Raw genomic sequence first — 14,495 nt, 5'->3', positions numbered from 1 at the left:
ATATGTATTTATGAATTTCGAACCAATAATATTTTAATTACAAGGCGAGGCCTTGAGATTTGAGTAGACCCTTGTGGGTTGCCACATAATACGTTTCGGAAACATTGATGTTACAGTAATTCTTGCTTCTATCTTAGATTCTTGCCCTCAGATTATGAAATGAGGCACCCTTTTTACTAGACATGGCAAGAGAAGAGGGCATCCCTCTTTTTCATTCTCAATTTAATTTCCTGTTTCCTGTGCATTAACTAAAATCCCTCTCTCCTTGCAACAGTTCACAATTGCTGAAACATTAACAACCATGGCTGTTGATATATGCTCAGAAAGTTCAAGTCCAGTGGATAGTCCAAGACTCTCATTCTCTGATGATATCACAGAAATAGATCTCCTCCACTATGCTAGATCAAATGCACTGCTCCCAAACTCCACGGTAGATTTCAATTTCTGCCTCAGTCAAGGCTTGTCAGAAAAAATCTCTCCGGCTGATGAGCTCTTCGCCAACGGCAGAATCCTGCCTGTTGAAATCAAGAAAATCACACCCCAGAAAGAAACTCATCAACCTGATCCAATTTTAGGCCATTGTGAGGCAAGACAAGCTGCAACGAAAACACAAGGAAACGTAAATGATAACACGATGAAGAAGCGTTTGATCGAGTTTCTATCCTACAACTCTGATGGTGATGAAGAGGATAAACCACTGCCACGACCATTCTGGCAGTTCAGAAGAAGCAGCAGTTTGAACTGCGATACTGGCAGGACTAACGGATTGCTCCGATCCCTACAGTTTCTAACACGAAGCAACTCAACGAGTTCTGCTCCAAATCAAAATCCAAAAGTTATTCAAAAGCAGCACTTGTTGAAAGAGTCAGCAACTTACGGCTCAAATTCAAAGGTTAGAGCGAACAGTCAATACTGTTCTCACAATAATACATGGAAAAAGCCTTCTCTAAGGAAGAGTAACAGCAGTTTACATGGCATGAATGGAGTTGGAATTAGCCCAATTTTGAACATTCCTCCCACTTACATTAGCAAAGGTACTATAACTCTATTTGGTTTTGGTTCATTTTTGTGCAATAAGGGTTCAAAGAAGAAGAAGAAGAAGAAATGAAGGCTCAAAGTTGTTCATATTTCTGTACAGTAATGCACCTAATGAAATTATTGGTTGCACGAAGTAGATCTATCCAGTAATAGAATAATTCGTTAGCTGAAACAGTAAATATAGAACTAATTCACTGGATATTTCATGATTGCAGTAAGAATAATTCACATATATCGACAAGTCAAAAGTTTATAACAAGACATCCTTATTTTATGGAAGGGGAACTGTGCGCACACACCCACATACATACATACATATATAGCTGGAATTCATGGACATATTTGCCCTTATAATGTAGATAAAATACTTTGTTTGTGCTTTCTTTTACTCCAGGCTACTGTTAAACTCTATAATCAGATCAAGACAAAGAGTTTAAGTTTATCCAAAAAAACATTTACTAGACAATTTTGATAAAGGACTAAAAGAAGTAAGTTGGATAAGTGTAGGGCCTTCTTTCCTGTAGATAATACACAATGTTCTATAAATGTTTAGATAGTAGCTAGCATAGCTATAAAGGTAGATAATAGTATTATTGTAATATGACCATGGCATCCAATGCAATTTGAGCTCATATATCAGATCATGACTGATGGTGACTGGTGAACTACAATGCTCAACTCTTGTATATACACGACTCACCTTCATTGTCCTTGACTCACTTCCATTGTCCTCTATGTGTTTCTGTAGGGATGACTAGGAGGGCTATTTGGACAATATCAATGAAATTTAATTAAAATTTGATAAGAGCAAGGGTGATGATAAATTTATTACTTCACTACCATTATTGGTTGAATTCTAACAATTATTAGCATATCTATGTTGAGAATTTTAATGATAAGTGGTGGTAATCATCTCTTGTATTGTTCATCATACTCTATATATTGTTCGGTTTCATTCATTAAATAGTCAAATCGCTGTTGAAATTTATAAAAAAAATTCTCATATTTCAAGTCCAAGATGGGACAAGAATTTTAGTTCATTAGCAAACCATACACCGATATAAATATGTGATTTATATTTAAACCTCTGTAGCACTTCTGCTCAATTGTTTAAACTGAACCTACAACTTGATTAAACAAAAACGTGTTGCTTATTCGTTTTATGAAAATATTTGTACCGAATACTATAGCAACGCATTTTCTGAAATCTTATAGTAACACAGCAAAATGGTGTAGAAAGAGTTAATAGAGCATAGGTTGAACGTGTGCGCACAAAATGAATGGCCTAAATTAATCTATAACAAAGCGGCTCCACCAAAATTGAGGCATGGGGCTCATCAAGAAAACACCTCAGCCACTGGTGTATGAAAATGTCGATGCTCGAAGAAGTAGAACATGAGCATCATCAGTTCTTGCACATAGAATTTGGATTGAATTTCAAAGTTCCCAATGAAAGCTCAGAGCAACCAATATATGAACATTGTGGAAGAACGATTTCTCCTCGGTCTGCCTCTGTCCTGTGATCTTGATTTTCACAACTAGCGTTGCTGAAATCATGACAACAAGAGCAGTGAAAGAATTAAGATAGAAAGAATTTCCAAATATTGAAGAAGAGAAACATACAATGTCGTGGTATGGATATTATGCAGATGAAAATTTTCAATATTGTTCGGCTATAGAAGATGATTTTGATGCTTTTGCTTCGTATTTAATGTCGGTGGAGATGAGGACAGATAGTTGAATGGGAATCATAATCCACAATTCTCAATAGATATTGAACCTGTTCAAGGAGAAGAAATCTGGCAATACTTCATGATCACCAATAGCACAAACTAGCTGGTTGAAAGATTTAATTTTAACGGTGCACCGTCATGTTAAATATGATAGAAAACAGAAACAATATCTCCGAGTGGCGTTGGAGAGAAACAGAGATAAAGCATACTGGAGATTTCTCAGTCTGGTGCACTAGAAATTTACCACTCAGCAGCCTTTATGAATTCCATCTCAAATTTTCCTAAGATAACGCAGGTAATCAGCTAAATGGAGAAGATCTGAATGTTGCTGCAAGCATACACTCAAGAATTGCATTTCACTAGCGTCTATAACACCAAGCACACTATGAGCAGAACAAACTGGGGTCAAACAGGAAGAATAGCTTTTATTAAGAAATAAACTTGGATTCATAAAGCATTCTGTTCAATTGTAAAAGAAGAAAGACCGAACGAAAAACGGCCACCAACCTATCCAACTACGAACTATGCCAGTTTTATTTCCATGAGAAAACAAAATTATGAACTATTAGAATCAGAACTGCACAAAAATTAGCATTTCCCGAGAAATTGAGCCTTTCTTTAACTCCAAATTTTACCGGAGGAATTTCAAGATTCTCATCGAATTTGGTATTCATAATGCTGGTGCTGTATAACTCCCGATTAGTCCATCCTTGACAATAAACCATTTTAAGAAGGAAAAAAGCCTCCTCAAATTCCATACAAGCTGCAATGTCCACCTTCATTGTTATGGAGCAGCTTCAGGAACTTTATACATATCAGGTGTAACTTCTATCAACCACACTCCAGGAAATAACGTCTGCGAAAATTCCATAAAACGAAAAAAGAATCAATGGAACAGTGATTTTAAAAATTGACGAACAAATCATCTGTAAGAATTTGTGATCAATGAGGTGTTGAATTTTAATGAACTTACATCCAATTGTCTCTGAATAATCTTAGCTCTCTTTTTTGGTCTGCGTGGCAGCCTGTGACCTACGATCGCCAAGAAATCCTCTTCGATATCTCTTTTACAAAGCGATACCGAAAACTTCGCTCGCTCCCTCTTCTCGCCGCACGCTGCCGAGCAGTTGTCGGCGCTCCTCAGCCGCGTCGAGTTGTCAGCCACTGCCGCTGAGCCAGCCCTCATCTGGGAAGATACTAAATTGGATTTTGGGATATCCACCCTCAAACCCTTCCCGCCGGCACTGTCGTTCTCGGCGCCGACGACGGTAGCACCACCATTTCTACATAAGACGAGCCCACTCAATGGCGTCTTACAGGCAGCACGCCTTGTCCTCAAATTCCATGGCCGGCATATCTCACCTTCCACCGCGGCAGCCGCAGACGGCGTCCGCAGCAACTGAGGACCAGACACCTGGCCCTCTTCAAGCCCATCCTTAAAAATCGCGTCTTTCATTTTATCTGTCGCCGTTTGGAGATCGAACATCACTTTCTCCCTCATGGCGGCAATCCCATCATCGTCGTCGCCAAATCTCCGACAGCCATCCGATGCCGGAGGCGGACTAGGCCCTACTTTGTGAGATCCATGCAGAAACTCAGCAGACGACTCTTTCTCCCGTCTTCTCTCTCTGTCTCTGGTGGTGCGGGGCTGTTGGACATAATTGTTTTGCTGGTGTTGATCAGAGGAATAGGAATTAGTGGTGGTGAAGCGGCGGAGGGGTGAGATTTGACCGTTGGAGTTGATCTTCATGCAGCGGAGGAATTGCCGATTCCCCCAGCGGAGCTCGGACGGCAAGGTGAAATTGTGGAGCGCCTTCAATCTTTCTATCCCCATAGCCATAATCCTTCATCCACAATTCCGGGCACACTCACAAACTGAAAGCTCCGTTCTTGGGATTTTAATGGAAGAATTTGTACAATGGAGAAGAAGGGAACAGAAGAGGAGGAGAAGGATTTTTTTTCTCTATTCTGTTGCCTGGTTTCTTGATGATATATAGTAAGAGAAAATCGCCGGGAAGGGGAAGCTGTTTGAGTTTTCGACCTTTTTCCGTTGCGGTTGCGGTTGCAGTTGCGGGTCTGTTTCTTGAATATTCGGGTTTTATTTTGATTTGGGTTTGGGCAGGTGAGGGGGGAAAGGAAAATTGTGCGCAAGTCGCGCCGAAACGCGACTTTCACGTAAACTCATTGGCCCATTGATGCAATTTAAATCGTTTTACAACTGAGTCGCTCTTTTATCTTAAGGGGTTTGCCTTGAGCGGGTGTCTACTATTATGTTAAGGAAAATATATTTTGAGAGTTAATTATATTTAGATTCCTATTAAAAATATGAAATTATATTTATATTTCTTTAAAAAGTTGGATATTTATATGTAACTCTCTTTCATTGGGTTTGAACGAAAAATATTGACGTTAGTAGAAAAAATATATAAATGTTTAATTTTACCCCTCATTTAATATTCTTATGTAATAATTTTTTACTTATAAAAAAAAATTATAATAATGTTAACCTCACTCCACATACATACACATATATATATTATATTTATCCATTTATAAGTATAGAAATATATATGAAAATATTAAATGATGGACAAACCTAAAAATTTATGTAATTTATTTTGTTAGTCATAGAATTTCGTTCAAACCCTAATGGAAGGATGTTAGATGTAAAAGAAGAATTTCAAAGGGGTATAAGCGTAATTTCAAAAAAAAATTGAGAAAAAATATAAATATATATTTTTAAATAGGGTCTAAGTGTAATTAACTCTATATACATAGCCTAATATTTTTATTATAATGCAAATAATAAATAAATACAAAAAGAAGTTGGAGAAAAAAATTATTTTATATTACTAATCTAATTAAAAGAATTTATTTCAACTGACTTTACATAATTTAAGTTTATAAAATATAGTTTTAGATAAATAAATTCAGTCGTGCAGAGTAAGGAACACGCCATTAATAAATATGCATACAAATTGAAATTTCCAAGTTTGATGCTAGAAATATTTATGGGATCTATATTTCACTATAAATTTTTAAGGTAGATTTAGGGTCGGAGCTCTTATTTCATTCAACCTTGTTAATGGAGTTTTGATGTGCCAAATTTCATTTTCCGTAATTCTTAGAAATTTTTATTATATCTGAAACTTCAATAAGATTTGAAAAGCTTGTTATATAATTGATTTGAATTAATATAAATTACAAAACCTTCAATTTCCAATTTTGGGAAAATTATATATTTGGTCCCTTTAAAATATTATTAAAACGTTTTTGGTCCTCTGTATTTCACGAGTTACAACTTTAGTTCCCCGATATATTATTTTTTAACATAATTAATCTTTGTCGTTGATTATTCATTAAAAGCTAACAAAAAATGCACGTGAAATAGTAATAACGGAAAAAGTAACAATTGTAGTGGATTTATTATTATTATTTTATTATTTTAAATTTGAAATTCATCAATTAACACAACATAAGATAATTTTATTTTGTTTTTTTGGTAGAAAGGTAAATTTCATCAAGATAAAAAATAATAATAATGTACAACAAGAATCAAGAGCGTCATAAGTCATGTACTTTGCAAACTATCCTCGAATTCTAATAACAACCACAATCTTTATAAAATCTGATTTATAGTGAGCTAATGTTGAGAACTCGACCTCCAATCGCCAAGAGGTTGCGGGTCGTGAGGTCGCTACATCATCAACCGGTCACAATGAAGTACAACATCGGGTCGTTCGTCTTGAGGTTGCACTAGATCCAGCACGTCGCGAAGTCACACATAGTGAGGTCGCCAACAATTCTGTTACAATCTTATTAGATACAAGATAGATACAACACAACCGTTTTATCAATTTCTGTAACAATATTTGTTAGTTCTTTAGAAAAGATTATGTCTCACTGTATATATATATACCCTTTGTATTTTCTTCATAAGAGAGTTTTGCAATATATACAGAAAATAGAGCTTGATTTTGCTATGCAATGACTGCCTATTATTTTCCTTCACTTCTAGACTACACACAACTCAACAGCTAATAGTTGATATGAATCTAACAATCTGTTCTATCACTAGTTGCAGCTTTGATATTTGGATCGGAAAGTCCTCAATTTCCTTTCTTGCCATATATAATTAATATAGGAGCGAGGCAAATATGACTCGACTTGCAGCGTTTATCTACAAAATATTTGTTTTCCAAAATATTCAAAGAAGTATTTATCTCCAAAAAAATTTCCTTGAGTTAGTTACATTTGATTTGGAATTTTATCAATAATGAACTCTCATTTAATAAAATAAAAAAGTTTACAAAAGGCTAAAGTTGAGGTTCTATAAACAAGTTCAATATTATGGGTTCAAATTTTACCATATGTGTGGTGGGTATTTATCTCACTTTATGTGATTATTTGTTTCATTTCATGCCAGCAATTATAATTTATTCATTGTTGATAGTCAAATTAAAGTATTAGTTGGACAGACATGCTATTCAGCGTGTCATAATATTAATGTATTGATTTGAATAAATATAGAATTTGTAATTTATATGTTACTATTAGTAAAAAACTTAAAAATTAATATTTCTTTAAATACTTTGGAATAAATCTAATAATTAGATTAAATTTTAATTGTATAGTAAAATGAACTAAGCAAAAATATCAAAAATGTCAAAGCTCAAAAATTGAATTTTGTAAAAAAGATTTACTACAAAATAAATTGCAGTTACTATATACAACTGCATGCCAGTTGCAACTCAATTAATGCAACATAAATTGTTCATTCTCAATATAATTTTAGGAAACTTTAGGACAATCATATGTCAAGATTATAGATTGGATTTTCAAGATTTTAGTATTTTTTTTTATGGATTTTCAAGATTTTAATTCCTTCCTTGTAATGAAGACAGCGTGATAATAAAGACAAGTCCCACAACTATAGAAACACACCATCGTCTTCCTACGATTAGGGTTTTGTTTCTGGATTCTTGAGTTGCCAGAACACCAGTAGCCTAATGAGATGAGAAACGAGTAAAATAAAGCAAATCCCATCTCAAAGCCGCACAGATTTTGCCTCTCCAACATACGGGTTCGCTCAAAATCTCATCTTTTGATTCAAAAAAATCATCAGAGCCTCAAACATCTTCGCGGTTTTGGGTTTAGGGTTCAAGGAACATTGCAGATTTATAAAGGGAAATTGCTCTGAAATAATCATCCTTTCAATCGTCATATCTGATTCCAGACACTCCGATCCATCAAAAACATATTTTTTCTTTCTCAAATTTCCTTAATTCTAGAGGAGATGGCGAACAAGAGGCCAGAATTTCAAGTGTACAACAGTATGACGAAGCAAAAAGAGATCTTTAAGCCCATAGTTGAGGGCAAAGTCGGAATGTATGTTTGCGGCGTTACCTCTTACGACCTTAGTCATATTGGCCACGCGCGTGCCTACGTTGCCTTCGATGTTCTCTACAGGTTTGATTTTAGACTTTATTATTTAGATTGGTTCGGTTAACTATGGAGATTAAGCTGGATTCACGTATTCTTTTGGATAAATAGTTTTGTTGTGTATGTGTTCATTATGTGCATAAATGGTAATTGAATTTGTTTTATCATTTATTTGGAAGATGTATCTACAAAATTGAGTTCTTTTCTTGTGTTTGTGTTTTAAACTGGAGATAAGGGATGTTTGTTTCTGGTTATTGCTTGGCAATGGTAATAGATACTGGGGATTTCGTAACCCGCGAGACTTTAATGGAAAAAAAGAAAATTTGGACAAATTGTGGGCTGTAAATGGTGAGTTCCTTGAATTGGGGATGAAGTATGGATGTATTTTGATTCAGGATATCATGAGGCTTTATATGTTAAAATTTCATGAGAAATTTGCTTTGATGCTTGGAGAGAAAATAGCCACTGATAAATGCACGCCCAAACTAAACTTCCAGGCTAAGTACAATGATGCATTTGGGATGTAATGTGGCTTTACCTGTGAAAATCTTACCAATAATTTGCTTTGATTCATAGATAGAAAGTACCAACTGATAAATGCACGCCAAACCTAAGTTGCCAGGCTAAGTACAATGATGCTTTTGCATCTTGAAGTTGTGAGTACTCTTAGAGTTATCTAGTTTTTGTGCTAAAATTCAGTTGATTTTTAGGCTGATAAGACTGTATGGATTGCTTTTGCATTTTTTCTAATTTTCAATTATATTACCCATTTATGGAGATCAAACATGCTGAAGCTAGTTTCATCGTTGAGAGGGGAAAATATTTTCTTCTTGAACTTGCATTGGATGGTTTTATTGCGACTGTATGAATTTTTGGTACTACAAAGTAGTGTTGCTTTCATATTATACTACATGCGCATTCCATCTGAATTTATTTATTGAAATTTGATTTGTGTAGATATCTGAAATATTTGGGCTACGAGGTTGTTTATGTGCGCAATTTCACTGATGTTGATGACAAGGTGAGATGTCTTTGCTTGATGCTTATACTGATTTCTAAAGCGCTCAGATTATTTATAGACAATGAACTACTGAGTGGATAATAAACTGTTCAATTTCAAATTTGCTGCAAAATGATGGTGATTTTTGTATTTCTGTCAAAGTTGACAAGGAGAGTGAATTGGGAATTGATGTCAACAGAACAAGGATATGCATTTATTGGTGAATGTGTTACATCTTAATAAGAGATCCTTCAAATCTATGGGACATAAATCGAGTAAATTGAAGATGGGATGGGGAATTGGTTTTTGTTTCTCAATGATATCAACATACAATCTGTTTCATGTCAAATATGCTCAATGCCAGATCTAACTTATTAGTTGGGTTTTTCATTCAAAGACTAATATGCATGCTTGATGAATTGTGCTTGAGAAGCATGATTCTTGGTTATAGAGTGCCGTGGGGTGAGGGGGCATTATATTCTCGGATTACTTTTGTAATGGTTCCTAAAGGAGTAATATGTTCAGATTATTCGTAGAGCGAATGAGGTTGGGGAGGATTCTAAAGCACTAAGTGGGCGGTTTTGCCAAGAGTTTCTCAATGACATGGCTGATCTCCAGTGCCTTCTTCCTACCCACCAGCCACGTGTTACTGATCATATGCAGCAAATCAAGGACATGATAGCTCAGGTTCTTTCCTCGCCTTTTTTTTTCTTTGATTTTATATAGATCATGATCTTCTTCTTATCCTCATTATACATACATGTTTCTCTCCTGTATAAAATGATTTGATTCTGATGTTCATACATCTGGACAGAAGCATTTTCAGTAGTTGAAGCAAACAATGAGTTATGTACAATTTTGTTTGATGTTTTGTACGTGTTTTAGCTCAAATATTGTAATAAGACATCTTTAAATTTGTTATGTTTGACAGGAAATTATGTAGAAATTAGGATATGAATCTCTTTTCCTCACGTCATGCGAGTAGGGATATTATCTTTATGACCTTGTTTCTGGAGATAGAAGTTCTATTTCTTTCTACATTTCAATTCATCCTTTTCTCTAAGTTCATTAAATATTCTTGTGCTATTTATGTTTCATTTTTGTAGATTATCAGCAACGGTTGTGCTTATGCGGTTGATGGAGATGTTTACTTCTCTGTTGATAATTTCCCAAAATATGGTCTTTTATCGGGACGGAAGCTAGAAGACAATAGAGCTGGGGAACGAGTTGCTGTTGATGACAGAAAGCGAAATCCTGCTGATTTTGCCTTGTGGAAGGTGAACAAACTTTTACAGTTTGATTTCTGGTGTAATTACTCTTTCATGCCTCGACATATATGTATATGTATATATATTCTTTTTTGCAGGCGGCAAAGCCTGGTGAGCCGCTATGGGACAGTCCATGGGGTCCCGGAAGACCTGGATGGCACATAGAGTGCAGTGCCATGAGTGCTCATTACTTGACACATACATTTGATATTCATGGTGGTGGGATGGATTTGATTTTTCCTCATCATGAAAATGAGATTGCTCAGAGTTGTGCTGCTTGCTCAGAGAGTAAAGTTAATTACTGGATACATAATGGTTTTGTTACAGCAAATGATGAGAAAATGTCTAAATCCCTGGGTAACTTTTTCACCATTCGTGAGGTAAAAGATGAGAGATTAATTCCCTTCACTTGGTAGTTTTGAACCTTCTGCCTGGTTTGGGTCATCACTATCGTGATATTCCTTTGCAGGTTACAAAATTATACCACCCACTTGCATTGAGGCATTTCCTGCTGGGGACTCACTACCGTTCTCCTGTCAATTATTCAATATCACAGATAGAAATTTCTTCAGAAGCAGTTTTCTATATATATCAGGTTGAAAATATGCCAATTTTCTCTCATGGAATATTGTTAGGCTCTTGAATGATTGCTCTATTTTTGAGTTGCACATCAATAAGGTTGTCATTGTTTTTGTTTGGATCATTGTCGGTAGATTTTGTTTGACAACTGGTGAGAAATGACCTGCATATTAGATCTGGGTAAATGAATTGTGCTTTTGACCAGCTACTCTGTTTTATGTCCTTTGGCAGCAGAAACTAAGTATGGTGTCTGTTTATTGTTCCGTTTCAGTCGATCTGATATCTTGGGAAATTCAATCAGGTTATGCATGAGCTTGTTGTGCAGCTCAAACATTCTTAATTTGATAGATTATGCTTTATGCACAGTAAATTTGGTGGTTAGTCTCCCCCTTGAGTGCATGCATGTACAACAAAGTCAAGAATCACATGTTTTGTTTCACCACACTGTGCTCAAGGTTGGGACATTGTTAGTGAACAGTTTTATGAGTCATTTTTGTACTAGCAGACTTTGCAAGATTGTGAAGATGCAATATCCGCACTGAAAGAAGAAAGTGCAACAAACGCCAAAGTCCGTGTCAGCCCTGCCGCTCAAGATTGCATCAGTAAGCTGCATAATGAGTTTGAAGTGAAATTAGCTGATGATTTGCACACACCGACAATCCTGAATGCTGCTCTTCAAGAAGCTCTGAGATTTGTCAACAGTTCTGTGAACATGCTTAAGGCAGGGATCTATACTCAATAGTCTCTCTCTGTACTTTCTCATTTCTTGTGGATGCTTACCAAAATTAGTCTTTCTAAGGGTATTTTCCTTTTGCTTCCAGAAGAAGCAGCAGAAGCTGCAGCAGTTATCCACTGTTAAGTCTCTTGTTGATTTAGAGAAACAAGTTAGAGAAGTCCTGGATGTTCTCGGATTGCTTCCCAGTTTGAGTTATGCGGAGGTGCATTCCAATCTACCTTTTCCATATTTGTACCTGTGACACTTTCAATGACTTTAATGTTGTAATTTGTGTTAATGGGCACTCTGTGGTACAGGTTTTGCAACAACTGAAAGATAAAGCTCTGAAAAGGGCGGGATTGACTGAAGCTGAAATTTTGCGTGCGATTGAGGATAGAATGCAAGCCCGGAAAAACAAAGAGTTCTCAAGAAGTGATCAGATCAGGAGCGATCTTGCTGCTAAGGGAATTGCCTTAATGGATGTCGGAAAGGAAACTGTTTGGAGGCCTTGTGTTCCAGTGCAACAAGAGCAGCCAGGCACGCCAGCTCAACAGGAGAAACCTGGCGTTCCAGGTGAACAACAGAACCCTCCGCCTGCTGAAAAGCCTCAGTCCATTGTACCAGCTGATAAACAGCAGTCGATAACTAGCTAACTTAACTTGTGAACTAGGTAAGTAATATCAACAGGTGACACAATGTTAAAACTGTAACTTTGAGTTGCTTTTTATGTTATGACAAGATCTTTGTGTCGGTGGGTCTTTACCGAGTTTTTCCCTTGCCCTGGAACCTTGATGGAGGGCCAAGAAGCTCACTGATTGTTACAAAATTGAAGTTCTATTATTGTTACAGAGAAAATAGTATCACTAAAATCTCCTATGACATCAACTTGAAAATTGATGTTATTTGTTTCTCCTGTAGTTATATCATCTCCCCTAGTAGGTGCCTGATCCCATTTATACTCATGTTTGTGACATTTACTCCCAGAACAAAGTATATCCAAGAGATCGATCAGACAGTCAACACTGGCAAGCAGTTTCTTCGAGTTTCCATATTCATTGCAACGACGTTGGTCTACCAGGATTATTACTGAAAACGACTCCTGAATTGACATTCAAGGAGTTAACAGGGTGTCGAAAAACCTGAGGTAGGGGTCCTTCCAGGATACTGAAACAGCCCCGGCCGTAATCATCTGCAATCTGAGCAGTCACCAACCCCATGCCTGTAAACGTACAACCGTGCAGGCAACATTATGGCGAAGGGGCAGAATTTATGGTATTGTAGCTTTCACCAAAATTTATGGCCCAAATAAATTGGCCTGAAGCACTTACGATTACTCACCAAGTCAGCAAACTTACAATCGTGCTCTTAAAATGATAATATTGTCCGAAGTATTCTCTCAAATTATACCTCTTCCTTACAATCTTAAATTCATATAAATACATTATTTTCTTTTAAATTAGATACGGATGAGTGACAAAGTGTCCGAAACCATTCATACGTCCTAATTTGAATAAGAAAAATTCCGTAGATGTTACATTCAGTGCCAAATACACTGTACAGTCAGATAATCGACAAATATCTACTTTGTTTTTTTGCAAGATAATGACAAGTACGTGAAAATTATTTATATACAAACAATATGCAAGGCATTCACCAATGTCTAATGAGTTACACAGAGAAGAGTGTGCATTTAATATGCACGTGAAGCATGAGAAGGAGAAACAATCAAGTTTCTGGCATTCCAGTTGGGTACAGTTTCGGTTTCCATTGTCCATGGCCCCAACCCTACTCTGCTAATCCACTGCTTCCGAAGCTAGAACTCTAAACTGGCTCTGGATTCCTACTTCTGTAAATAATTTCATAAACTCCAACAGTATATAAGTTGAAGAAATTATTGTTAGACCTTTTATATATTTGTTTAGTTATATCCGAAAATTAATGTTGTTCGTTCGGTATAATCATCATATGAACGATGCAATAAAAAGGTCCACATCAAAAAACTTATTGAAAATAAATGAAATGTTAATGATGGCAATATGATATAGAGGACGTGTGGCCTACAGACTTAACCTTTAGTCTGCAAAGAGAAACTTGAAAGAGGCTTATGAAAGCAAAAGGACACACAGATTCACTCTATCTTTCACCATTTTAACCATTAAATAAGCTAAACTAATTGACCCTTCATTCATCTATATAAGCTTGCGACAACACAGCAGTACGTACCATCACAAGCAATTTCAATATCGCATCAGAAATGTTTAGTGTTCTATAAGTCGTATGTTAAATAATACAGACTGATAAATGTTTTAGATTAGAGTTTGAGACTGTTTGGGTAAATTAGTTTGATACATCTTATAATTAGTTACTAGGGGTTATCAGATATTTTTTAAGCTTAATTATTTATTAATCATTGTTGGTTTTTGTTTAAATATAAGTTCTTGAATTCTTTTTGAATAAAGATAATATATATTAGGCTGCCAGATAGCAACAAAAAACATCCCAGATCAATTATAATATAGTTAAGATCGAAATAATAAGTTTCAGCTTTTACCAATCATTTTATAACATTTTATAAGATATATATTAAACTTATAAAATATTGTAAGAAAATAAAATATTGTAAGAAACTTATATGCCTATGTGCACTTTGTTGCTTCTCCAAGAGAAAAAATGATTATTCCTTACATTATACATCATTACAGCTTAAAAATCGTACTAAA

At 35.8% G+C, this 14,495-nt stretch overlaps 3 protein-coding genes across 4 annotated transcripts; 2 read left to right on the top strand and 1 right to left on the bottom strand.

The window, feature by feature from the left end:
* Window positions 1-73: 73 nt before the first annotated feature.
* LOC105160785 (uncharacterized) lies at window positions 74-1,174 on the top strand. The gene has a single exon (XM_011078275.3). It carries the CDS (start codon window positions 302-304, stop codon window positions 1,106-1,108), a length of 807 nt encoding a protein of 268 aa, XP_011076577.1. The 5' UTR covers window positions 74-301; the 3' UTR covers window positions 1,109-1,174.
* Window positions 1,175-2,244: 1,070 nt separating this feature from the next.
* On the bottom strand, window positions 2,245-4,964 carry LOC105160775 (uncharacterized). Of its 2 annotated transcripts, XR_016063978.1 has the most exons (3): window positions 3,745-4,964; window positions 3,407-3,627; window positions 2,245-2,585 (listed from the first exon to the last, which is right to left on the bottom strand). XR_016063978.1 is itself a non-coding variant. In XM_011078260.3 (2 exons), exons 1-2 carry the CDS (start codon window positions 4,609-4,611, stop codon window positions 3,556-3,558), a joined length of 939 nt encoding a protein of 312 aa, XP_011076562.1. In that variant the 5' UTR covers window positions 4,612-4,964; the 3' UTR covers window positions 3,172-3,555. The 2 variants fall into 2 exon arrangements, 1 of the variants encoding a protein (XP_011076562.1); XM_011078260.3 differs by lacking the exon at window positions 2,245-2,585 and having other exon boundaries at window positions 3,172-3,627.
* A 2,689-nt stretch (window positions 4,965-7,653) lies between these two features.
* On the top strand, window positions 7,654-12,677 carry LOC105160761 (cysteine--tRNA ligase 2, cytoplasmic). The gene is made up of 9 exons (XM_011078239.3): window positions 7,654-8,240; window positions 9,171-9,234; window positions 9,739-9,900; window positions 10,320-10,490; window positions 10,580-10,861; window positions 10,951-11,076; window positions 11,566-11,781; window positions 11,882-11,998; window positions 12,093-12,677. Exons 1-9 carry the CDS (start codon window positions 8,068-8,070, stop codon window positions 12,426-12,428), a joined length of 1,647 nt encoding a protein of 548 aa, XP_011076541.1. The 5' UTR covers window positions 7,654-8,067; the 3' UTR covers window positions 12,429-12,677.
* Window positions 12,678-14,495: the final 1,818 nt, after the last annotated feature.

The sequence above is a fragment of the Sesamum indicum genome, linkage group LG1 (assembly GCF_026168435.1).
Source record: "Sesamum indicum cultivar Baizhima isolate 11 linkage group LG1, ASM2616843v1, whole genome shotgun sequence".
NCBI lineage: Eukaryota > Viridiplantae > Streptophyta > Magnoliopsida > Lamiales > Pedaliaceae > Sesamum > Sesamum indicum.
Note: the sequence above shows the minus strand (reverse complement) of the source record. Positions and strands in the feature narration are given on the sequence as shown.